Below are 12,063 nucleotides of genomic sequence, written 5' to 3'. Positions count from 1 at the left end.
TAAATTATATTTAACATTCCAGGGCATCTTTTTTTGTGATCTAAACAAGATTTTGTACTGTTTAGTTTAGTTTAGTGTAGTTCTGTTCAGAGGTACAGCATGCAAACAGGCCCTTCGGCCCACTGAGTCCACGCCGACTCTCGATCACCCATTCACACTAGTTCTATGTTATCCCACTTTTGCATCCACTCTCTAAAGGAATTTTACAGAGGCCAATTATCCTTCAAACCCACACATCTTTAGGATGTGGGAGGAAACCGGAGCACCCGGAGGAAAGCCACGTGGTCACAGGGAGAACGTGCAAACTCCACACAGAGAGCACCCGTAGTCAGGATTGAACCAGTGTCTCAGGTGCTGTGAGGCAGTGGCTCGACCATAGTGCCACCGTGCTGTCCTTTGCAGTGTTTCACTGTTACAGTTTGAACGTTTCAATAAACATCACATTAAAACAAGGAAAAACACAAAGTGCTGGAGTAACTCAGCGGGTCAGGCAGCATCTCTGGAGAACATGGATAGGTGACGTTTCGGGTCAAGACCCTTCTTCAGACTGATTGCAGGGGTGGGGGCAAAGAAAGCTGGAAGGGTGGAGGAGCAGGACAATAATAAGAAGTAGGCCATTTAGGACTGAGATGAGGTAAAACTTTTTCACCCAGAGAGTTGTGAATCTGTGGAATTCTCTGTCGCAGATGACAGTGGAGGCCAATTCACTGGATGTTTTCAAGAGAAAGTTACACATAGCTCAGGGCTAACGGAATCAAGGGATATGGGGAGAAAGCAGGAACGGGGTACTGATCTTGGAGGATCAGCCGAATGGCCTACTCTTGCACCTATTTTCTATGTTTCTATGTCTTAAAAGAAGTGTCTGGTAGGACAATTAAAGGTTCATTTTTTACCAACAGTTCCTAGTTTGGGGGCAATTCATAAAATTGAATACTATACTAAATGTAATTCCTCTATTCAGAAACAGAGGGATATAGAAAGTAGGAATCTATAGGTAGACACATAATGCTGGAGTAACTCAGCGGGTCAGGCAGCAGCACTGGAGAGAAGGAATGGGTGACGAAGGGTCTCGACCCGAAACGTCACCCATTCCTTCTCTCCCGAGATGCTGCCTGACCCGCTGAGTTACTCCAGCATTTTGTGTCTACCTTCGGTTTAAACCAGCATCTGCAGTTTTTTTATTTTCCTAGGAATCTATAGGCCAGTTACCTTGATATCTGAAACATGGAAAATATTAGATGGTATTATTGGATATCTTATAGCAGGGCGTTTAAAATGTATCAAGGTAATCAGGCAAATTCCACGTGGTTTTGTTAATGAGGGTATCGGCGCTCTCCGATGAAGTAACTTTTGCTGTGGATGCAGCAGGTGTCAGCAGTTATGGGGAGAAGGCAGGAGAATGGGGTTTGAAGGGTGAGATAGATCAACTATGATTGAATGGCCGAGTAGACTTGATGGGCCGAATGGCCTGATTCTGCTCCTATCCCTTATGACCGGAGACCAGGTCCACTCCCTTGCAAGCTGTCTCCTGCTGGCCACCCCAATGGGTGGACATCCTTCTTAGAGACGCAAAGTGTCAGAAACGCACAGACTTGCGTCTGGTTCTGTTCAGTACACATGGACTTCATTTCGGCACAGTATCCTCTGTGTAAAGCACTTTAATCTTCTTCCAGACTTAATTCTTCCCTCAGCAATTTAACCAGCATTACTGCATCTGTAATCACGAGACACTGTGCCTCTTCTAACAATCACACTGCACACCATTCCCAAAATTAAATCCAGGCAATTGAATTCAGGATAAATGCTTGTAATTTTCATCATGAGAAATGTTATTTTGTCATCACCTTCCACCAAAGAATGCATGAATACAAAATGCAAACACAAGCCTGAGGCATACGTTCAACTGAGATAGGGTGGTGCAGAGGTAGTGTTGCTGCCTTACAGCGCCAGAGACCCAGGTTCGTTCCTGACTATGGGTGCTGTCTGTATGAAGTTTGTACGTTCTCCCTGTGACCGCGTGGGTTTTCTCCGGGTGCTCCGGTTTCCTCCCATATTCCAAAGATGTGCAGGTTTGTAGGTTAAATGGCTTCTTTAAATTGTCACTAGAGTGCAGGATAGAACTAGTGTACGAGTGATCGCTGGTCGGCGTGGACTTGGTGGGCCGAAGGGCCTGCTTCCATGCTGTATCTCTAAAACTCTAAAAACTAAAACTAAAATTCTAATGTGAAACTTAAGGGCCTGTCCCAAGTTACGCGATTTTTAAGGCGATTGCTGGCGACTGTCAAAGTCGTAGCAGATCGCCGACATTTTCTTTTACCCCACGACAATGACCATGACAAGGCCGAGTCAGGTCGGTACAAGTTACTTTTTTTGTGAAACGAGCACCTGGCTAAGATATTACACCATCTTCGGAAACATCGCAAAATTCCCACGCTTACCTGACCGTCAAACTGTCGCCTCCAATCTACCTGTCAAATGTCCTGACGGTAAATAAATTGGTTAAACAAAATTATCTTCTGATACCTTCAAATGCCTTTTCTTAATTTAATATTAGGTGCTTCTAAATGCATCTGCGACAACCAAGCAAACCTGGGGTCAGCGTGCGACAGACAGCGCCCGCAATAAGCTACGATACCTGGTGACAAGCCAGCTGTCGCCGAGAAATTTCTATCTGGGACATTTTTTCCGCTATGATTCATTGAGGACTCCTCACGATCATGCCCGCGACACCCCGGCAAACGTTCAGCAACAGCCTAGTCGCCGGCAGTCGCCTTATAATCGCCTAAGTGGGACAGGCCCTTAAGGAATCAAAATAGAATGGTTGCCACAAAGCAACAAGACACCAACGTTGTGATTCACTCGGTTCCACTGGCCAGTTTTAATGTAGCGGTTACCTTGACGACATTGGTGCGCACATTATTGTGGACATTACCCCAGCTCGTCTCACGTTCTTCTCTCGGCAACTTCACACACAAGCGAGTTCTGTTGAAGATTCCTTGACCCGAGTTATTGAGGGCGTGCAGCGTAGGGTTACTAGGTTAATTCCCGGAATGGCGGGACTGTCATATGTTGAAAGACTGGAGCGACTAGGCTTGTATACACTGGAATTTAGAAGGATGAGAGGGGATCTTATCGAAACGTATAAGATTATTAAGGGGTTGGACACGTTAGAGGCAGGAAACATGTTCCCAATGTTGGGGGAGTCCAGAACAAGGGGCCACAGTTTAAGAATAAGGGGTAGGCCATTTAGAACGGAGATGAGGAAAAACTTTTTCAGTCAGAGAGTTGTGAATCTGTGGAATTCTATGCCTCAGAAGGCAGTGGAGGCCAATTCCCTGAATGCATTCAAGAGAGAGCTAGATAGAGCTCTTAAGGATAGCAGAGTCAGGGGGTATGGGGAGAAGGCAGGACGGGGTACTGATTGAGAATGATCAGCCATGATCACATTGAATGGCGGTGCTGGCTCGAAGGGCCAAATGGCCTACTCCTGCACCTATTGTCTATTGTCTATTATTAGCTGTTTCACTCCCACCATGGTCACATAACTCCCTGAGTTTTTCCAGTTGGTTTTCTGGTGTTAAACACTAAACCAACATTAGTGAGAATGGGCTAGGGTCTGATGTTCCCAGGAAGACTATTTCCAATAAGGAATTTTCTTTTTTTTAAATTAAATATTATAATAAAAAATGAGGCAATTAATTTTTGAAAGGATTTAGGTGCAATTATAATTGATCATTTGACTGAGGGGCCTGAAGAAGGGTTCTGACCCAAACTTTACCTATCCATCGTCTCTAAAGATGCTGCCTGACCGCTGAGTTACTCCAGCACTCTGTGTTCTCAAGTCTTTGTTGGAATGATCAACCGACTTTGGTTTACATTATTTATCAAATCGTTTGAGATTTGATGGTGACTAACTGTTTTATTCATTGGAATCCATTTTTAAGTGGAAAAATTAACTTGCAAACAGCAATGTGTTGTAATGATAGTGTAACCTTTTTTCACTGATGCTGTTTTGAAAATTAAATATTGATCAAAATATATGGACCTGTTCTACTTTGATTTTTACCATGGTACATGGTCCTCATACACTATAACACTCACTGAGATGGCAGCCTAGATTTTGGAGTTCCAAGATTCTAGAAGAGAATATGAATTCACACCTTCTCTCTCTGAGTACTCTTGTACTTTGTATCATCTGCAGAGAAAGAGACAAATTGCAAAGACAAAATGCCCTGTCAACTTAATAGTTATAAAAAGGGAAATCTTTTTTTCAGTCATTGAATGCAATATATTTGCATACATTAAATGGGAACACAGTACATTTTAAAATCATGTTTAATTTTACAAAGAAATATTTGTAGTTAACAAAAAACTGTTCATTTTTTAAGCAGAATTTGTCGTCAAGAATATTACTTGCTGATTTATTTACAGATTATCACATTGGATACATCTTTGGCAAGCTGTGATTTTTAAGCTTCTTGTGAGCATTAAGATGGCCCAAAATAGCAAATATCATTGCATATCACAAAAGCAAAATGTTTTAACATTCACAATGCTATGGAATAACTTAAAGCACTAAGAAACCAACCGGCCAGACACATTATATTCTTAATTTTCATTAAGTCCACAAAGCCTTACAACAACCAGTTCTAATTCCAGATTTCATTCTGAACCTTCATTTTGACTAAACTGAAACTGAAAAAAACATTAAAAACACCAAAGGAAGCTTAAGTTTTTTTTGCACGTTTTGGAAATGACATTCACAGATTTCAGGAAAACTGTGACACCACCATTGGGAATCAGACTTGAATGCTTTAAGTTGTTTGAAAATTAAAATGTCCGACTGTGTTTTTAGGGTCTCGCCTCCCTATCCATACATAAAGCTATTCCTTCAGACACGAAACTGGAATGTGAAAAAGATGGCATAAGTGCACATGAAAAAGCATCTTTAATCAAACAGAACTCACGCTAAAAGCTAGTATCAAAAGTGCCTTTTGATCCAGGTAATCAAAGAATTGCAACAAAGAACCGTTCATGCTATAAAAAAAATCGAATTCATAAAATGAGGTCCCGTGAACTCTGGGTTCCATTTGATTCCGATCCTCATCACCTATAAAACAGGAATGTTGGAAATCTGCACTCCATTAGTTCTGAGAACCAGAGAAGGGAACAAAAACATGCCAACGTCACCGAAGAACTACAAAGTCCTGGCAGTTTCATGGAAGGAGGAGTTCAAGATCCTCCCTCTATCACACAACCAAGGTCAGAAGAGACAAATTAATGGTGACTTCAAAATCCACCGTCCCTATAAAGGGTTGGGAGAGGTTCAGTGGCTCGTGGTGGAGCCGCAGAACATGTCTTTGTGCAAATTAGGGTTCTGACTGTGCCGGTTTCTACTGCGAACAGAGCTGAACATGGTGTTGCAACCAAACACCTTGCACTTGTGAAGCTGACGGAGATGCACTGTTTTGTAATGGGCCCGGAAAGTCCCTTTGTTACTGTATAGCTTCTGGCAAATGTTGCACATGATGGGCGAGTTGGCAGAAGGAGATTGCAGCAAACAGTCAATGGGTTCCTCAACTGCAGCTGATAGTTGGTATAACTTGTCTTTCGCCATTATATCATCCTGCTCGAAACCCTCGTCATTGTTCACAGGGATTCCTTCTTCGCTCCCAGCGTCTGACTCCCAAGAATGGACGCTGCTTCCTGACTTGACACTGGATGTGGTGCTCAGGTCCAGCACTGTCCCGTTGTAAAAGCCATCTCCTCCTTGGACCTCATTGGAAGACTCTGGGGTGCTGTGGAAGGGAAAGCCAAAGTGTTCGCTTCTGTTCTTCCCTTTCAACATTACAGGGGTATGTCCCATCTGGGTTCTCACCAGAAGATCTTCACAGAATTCCTTTGATAAAGGTGTGGAGCTGAAGAAGTTTCTTTGGGTCTCATATGATCCTTTGGTCAGAAGTTTGTGATGAAGATTGATGTTTGCACTATGCCTACAGAAAACAAAAGAAGACAACAAACCAGTGAGACTATTGGCCAGCAATCAAGCAAGAAGCAACTCAGCACTGAACGTTATACCCTTTTTCTGTATCGGTACACTTTCTGCAGACTGGTTAGCACGCACTGTACCTCGGTACATGTGACAATAAACTAAACTCAACTGAACTGTTTGGATTTTGTAAGACATCAAAAGATTAAAATTTACCTACAGATATTCTGCTGAATTATTTTATTGCTGCAATAACCATACCCAAGCATTTATTTTATTTAGTCTGTATTAATATTGCTTGTGGATCTCCTGTAGTAAATCTCACCAGTTGAAGGATCTGGCATTTCAAATACCTTGGCACAAGGCTTCAAGTGTTTCAGGTCAATAGAGATCAGGTAGACTTTCTAAAACTTGAATGCGAACCAGAATTATACCACCTGGGCATCTGAACAATAACAGGTATAAACCAATACCAGGTACAGCTTATACGGGACATCTTGGTTAGTATGGATAGGTTGGACTGAAGGGTCTGTTTCTGTGCTGTATGATTCCAGAGAGTCATGGAGTCATCACCATGGAAACATGCCCACACTGACCAACATGTCCCATCCCAACTTGTCCCACCTTCTTGCATTTGGCCCATATCCCTCTAAACCTGTCCTATCCATGCACCTGTCTAAATGTTTCTTAAACGTTGCGACACTACCTGCCTCAACTACCACCTCTTTCAGCTCGTTCCATACACTCACCACCCTTTGTGTAAAGGAGTTACCACTCAGGTTCCTATTAAATCTTTCCCCCCCCACCTTAAACCTATGTCCTCTGGTTCTTGATTTCCCTACTCTGGGCAAGAGACTCACGATCTATTCCCCTCATGATTTTGTGCACCTCTATAAGATCAAGAGTTCTATGACTCTTTCAGTGCGTTTCTCCAGCTCAATGCCTATTAACGTGAATCTTTTATGATAGTCTAACTTTATGATGAATGAAATATCATTCCATTATGATTATGTCCCTTTCATTTAAACAGAGACCTTAGTTGATCAATACCCTTTAACTTTGACTCAAGTTTTTTTCAAAAAACATTCCTTAAAAGTTTTTTTTAAGGAAACTGAGGCATTCTTTGGGATTACCAAATTCAGCTCAGGGGATGTTGAGATCTTTAACTGATGATCTTTAATTGAGCAGTTTACCTTTTGCTCATGTAAGCTATACATGGTTATTATCATTATATCTTCGTCTAATGTGTCTTGAATTTTACAACAATACATTTACAATACATTGCAGCGCCGGAGGCCCGGGTTCAATCCTGACTACGGGTGCTGTCTGTACGGAGTTTGTACGTTCTCCCCATGACCTGCGTGGGTTTTCTCCGAGATCTTCGGTTTCCTCCCACACTCCAAAGACGTGCAGGTATGTAGGTTAATTGGCTTGCTAAATGTAAAAAGAATTGTCCCTAGTGGGTGTAGGATAGTGTTAGTGTGCGGGGATCGCTGGGCGGCGCAGACCCGGTGGACCAAAAGAGCCTGTTTCCGCGCTGTATCTCTAAACGAAACGAAACAAAACTAAGCAGTGGGGAAAAAATGGAAAGAAAATAGTTTCCATTTCCTTATCTATTTCTTTGTGCCATGCCACAATCCTGCAAGCTCCACTAGTCTCTGATCACAGGAATGCCAATGTTGTAACGTGGGTGGGTTTATTACAACTGGGCAAGTGGGATTCCTCAGTATTGTTAGCAGTGGAGATTTAACTCAGGGAAAGACAGCACTGCAGAAGAGGTGTGTATCGTTCTATCTAGAGATGTGGCCTGTCCCGCTGAGTTACTCCAGCATTTTGCGCCTAACTGCAGAAGAGGAATCTGACTTTTGCTTGAACTTGCAGATGGAATGTGTGCTTTGATTTACTGGGTGATTTCTGATATCTGCTTGTCATGGGAGAGATGTCAGAGTTCGGCAAGGCTGGGCGGAGAAGCAGATTCCCGGGGGGGGTGGACATACCATGGGAAGTGTCACAGGTTTGAGAGGACTGGAGAAGATCCAGCAATGGACAGAATATGACTAAAACCCTGCATGAAGAAGAGCCTCGGCCCGAAACGTCACCTATCCATGTTCTCCACGGATGCTGCCTGACCCGCTGAGTTACTCCAGCACTCTGTGAAACAACACCTATCATGTTATCCACAGATGCTGCCTGACCCGCTGAGTTACTCCAGCACTCTGTGAAACGTCACCTATCCATGTTCTCCACAGATGCTGCCTGACCCGCTGAGTTACTCCAGCACTCTGTGAAACGTCACCTATCCATGTTCTCCACAGATGCCGCCTGACCCGCTGAGTTACTCCAGCACTCTGTGAAACGTCACCTATCCATGTTCTCCAGAGATGCTGCCTGACCCGCTGAGTTACTCCAGAGCTTGGTGTCTTTTTTTTTTACACCAGCATCTGCAGGTCCTTGTGTCTATACTAACTGTGATGTTAAAATGGTGTTTGTGTCTCAAGCAAAGAGGGGAACATTGGCAGTCCGGAAACTGGATGGGGAAATGTTGGAAAAGCAAGAGGTGAGACGTGGTAAAAGTGGGCAGGTAAGCCACCTGTAAATGTTCTGCAGGAGGGCAGATCTTGCCCTATGCCCTCAGGAGGGGGAGAGCAGGTAGCCTCGCGACTCCATTTTAGTAGGTGTAGGAAGGCACTGTAGATGCTGGTTATACCAAAGATAGACACAAAGTGCTGGAATAACTCCAGCATTTAATAGACAATAGACAATAGGTGCAGGAGGAAGCCATTCGGCCCTTCGAGCCAGCACCGCCATTCAATGTGATCATGGCTGATCATTCTCAATCAGTACCCCGTTCCTGCCTTCTCCCCATACCCCCTGACTCCGCTATCCTTAAGAGCTCTATCTAGCTCTCTCTTGAATGCATTCAAAGAATTGGTCTCCACTGCCTTCTGAGGCAGAGAATTCCAGAGATTCACAACTCTCTGACTGAAAATATTTTTCCTCATCTCCGTTCTAAATGGCCTACCCCTTATTCTTAAACTGTCTTTGGTTTAAAGAAGGGTTCTGACACAAAACAACGTCTGTACCATCTCTCCAGAGATGCTGCCTGACCCACTGAGTTTACTCCAGCATTTTGTGTCTATCTTCCATTTTAGTTGGGTTTGGTAACCAGGGAAGAGGAACAAATGTTTGGAGGTTTCATGCAAGGAGGCATTCTCCCCTACTTGGAAAGACTTTACTTAAGACCTTAGAGACACAGCGTAGAAACAGGCCCTTCAGTACACAGACTCTGTGTCAACCAGCGGTCACTCCGTACACTAACACTATACTACACACTACGGACAATTTAGAATTTTACCAAAGCCAATTAGCCTACAAACATGCACATCTTTGGAGTGTAGGGGAATCACCCAGCGAAAGCCCATGCGGTCACGGGGAGAACGTACAAACTCCATACAGACAGCGCCTGTGGTCAGAATAGAACGCAGGTCTCTGGTGCAGTAAAGGCTGCAACTCTACCGCTGCATCACTGTGCCACCTCAAAGCGCCCAACCTCTCCTCTGGAATGTGTAGGAAGGAACTGCAGATTCTGGTTTAAACCAAAGATAGGCAAAAATTGCTGGAGTGACTCAGAGGGACAGGCAGCGTTTCTGGAGAGAAGGAATGGGTGATGTTTCGGGTCGAGAAGAAGGGTCTCAACACGAAACGTCACCCACTCCTCTGGAACCTATTTTAAGCCTCTTCTGTGATAATGGTTTACTTGGCAACTCTTTGCACAAAGAGGATGTTCAACTACAAACCATTCTGAATGGTTTTAGGCCAATGTTTGGGCAACTTGCCCATGAGTCACTGACATGAACCAAGTTGATGTTGTGTGATAAGTGAGTGGACTTGGCAGATAGATGTGGGCAGTTGTTTATGTTGTTTATGTTCGGCTCCTGCAGGGGTCAGCCCTGAGCTAGGAAGCATGTGAAGTGTGTAGGATGGGACTGCAGAACCTTCTTTATACCCAAGGTAAGACACAAATTGCTGGAGTAACTCAGGGTCAGAACATTCTTCAGACTCCGAAGCAGTTCTGACCCGAAAAGTCACCTATTCTTTTTCTCCAGAGATGCTGCCCGACCCGCTGAGTTACTCCAGCACTCTGTGTCTGGCTCACAGAAGCTACACAACCTTACACACAGTCCAACTAATTTCACGAAATTAATACTGTAAAATTTTATAAATTAAATATTTTCTCCCCCTCCTGACCGTATCGAGGAAAGCTGAGGTGTGAATAAAACACTTTGAGTGATAATTGGTTTGTTGCCATTTTTTAAAGGAATTGATTTATATATAATTATTAAAAGATTGATTTATATATAATTAATTTGTGTCAAAATTAATAGAGGATAGCTCAAGAAGTGTGATGACGATAACAAATATGAAGTGGCAGATCCAAAATTAGCTCTGTAAGGGTAGGACATTTAGAACAAAGATGAGGAAAAAAAATTCAGTCAGAGAGTTGTGAATCTGTGGAATTTTCTGCCTCAGAAGGCAGTGGAGGCCAATTCTCTGAATACATTCAAGAGAGAGCTGGATAGAGCTCTCAAGGAGAGCGGAGTCAGAGGGTATGGGGAGAAATCAGGAACGGGGTACTGATTGAGAATGATCAGCCATGATCACATTGAATGGCGGTGCTGGCTCGAAGGGCCGAATGGCCTCCTCCTGCACCTATTGTCTATTGTCTATTGTCTATTGAGTGCTGGATTAATCAGTCTTCAGTTCAGGTGCAGGACTGAGAGGCAGACTTTGGCCTCAACTCTACCGCGAGATTTGGGATGCAGAAATCAATCACTCGGGGCTCCTGCTGTGGTGACCTCAATGAGACATGTGTGTACATGAGTGCTGGCATATGTACGGATGTGGGAGCCAGAGGTAGAGATGCCTCTGTTACTCCATCATCACTGACTGAAACTTGACTCATGGGTTAATGGTACCTTGTCTTACATTGACATTTGCACAATGACACAGCGGTAGATCTGCTGTCACACAGCTCCATAGACCCAAGTTCAATCCTGACTACGGGTGTGTGGAGTTTGTACGTTCTCCCTGTGACCGCGTGGGTTTTTTTCTGGGGTCTCGACCCGAAACGTCACCCATTCCATCTCTCCAGAGATGCTGCCTGACCCGCTGAGTTACTCCAGCATTTTGTGTCTATCTTGCGTGAGGATGTTTATTGTTTTCTTTTAAAGAAAATCAGTGAACCTTTGGAATTTTCTAACAGCCTGATCACTTAGCTACAAGTTTACACCCAAAGATAACAGCTTCTTATCCTTAGTATTTAATAAAAGATATTCCAATGTAAGATTTCAAATGTCCGTGATGAGATTTGAACCTGCGTTCTCTATTCCACTGTGATTAACGCTATACTACACGTCATCTTGAGTCCTTTATGTCTCTCCTTCAGCATTGTCATCTTCTACCCCCAACCCCAAGGTGGTACTATTCAGCAGTAGTGCCAGCCTCAATAACAACATCCCCAACTTAACTCACCTCTCCATAGTCACTACCTTGGTTGCAAGATCTGGTCTAACCATGGTGTCCTATTTTAGCCAACTTTTAATACGATGTAATTTTCATCAAAAAGACTTGGTTAATTTGATCATAGAGTCATACAAGGCCCTTCAGCCCAACATTCCCATGCCGACCAAGATGCCACATCTACACTAGTCCCACCTGCCTGCGTTTGGCCAATATCCCTCTAAATCTTTCCTGTCCGCATCCCTGTCCAAATATCTTTCTCATGTTGTTATCGGACCTGCCTCGACTACCTGCTCTGGCAGCTCTTTCCATACAACCACCATCCCAGCCATTCTTCGTTGTCTCCAGCAAAATTAAGGAGAGCTGCTGGAAGAACTCGGTGGGTCAGGCAACGTCTGTGGAGGGAAATGACCTTTTGGATTGAGGTCCTTCATCTGCGTATCATTTTGGATAGGCACAGGAACTGGCAGGGAATGGAGGAATAATGGATTATGTGCAGGCAGATAAGAGTTGGTCTTGGCATCATGTTCGGCACAGACACAGAGTGGTAGGGC

The 12,063-nt window shown here is 43.8% G+C and overlaps 1 protein-coding gene across 1 annotated transcript in view; it reads right to left on the bottom strand.

Annotated features, from left to right (window-relative positions):
* Window positions 1-4,346: 4,346 nt before the first annotated feature.
* Window positions 4,347-12,063, bottom strand: part of LOC144608852 (zinc finger protein basonuclin-1-like) — an 81,170-nt gene continuing 73,453 nt past the window's right edge. Inside the window, exon 5 of the mRNA XM_078427031.1 lies at window positions 4,347-5,993. Within this exon, the coding sequence (XP_078283157.1) occupies window positions 5,327-5,993 (667 nt within the window). The 3' untranslated portion in view covers window positions 4,347-5,326. The remainder of the gene's footprint in view (window positions 5,994-12,063) is intronic.

The sequence above is a fragment of the Rhinoraja longicauda genome, chromosome 33 (assembly GCF_053455715.1).
Source record: "Rhinoraja longicauda isolate Sanriku21f chromosome 33, sRhiLon1.1, whole genome shotgun sequence".
Lineage (NCBI taxonomy): Eukaryota > Metazoa > Chordata > Chondrichthyes > Rajiformes > Arhynchobatidae > Rhinoraja > Rhinoraja longicauda.
The sequence above is the reverse complement of the archived record's forward strand: the minus strand, read 5'-3'. Positions and strand labels throughout refer to the sequence as shown.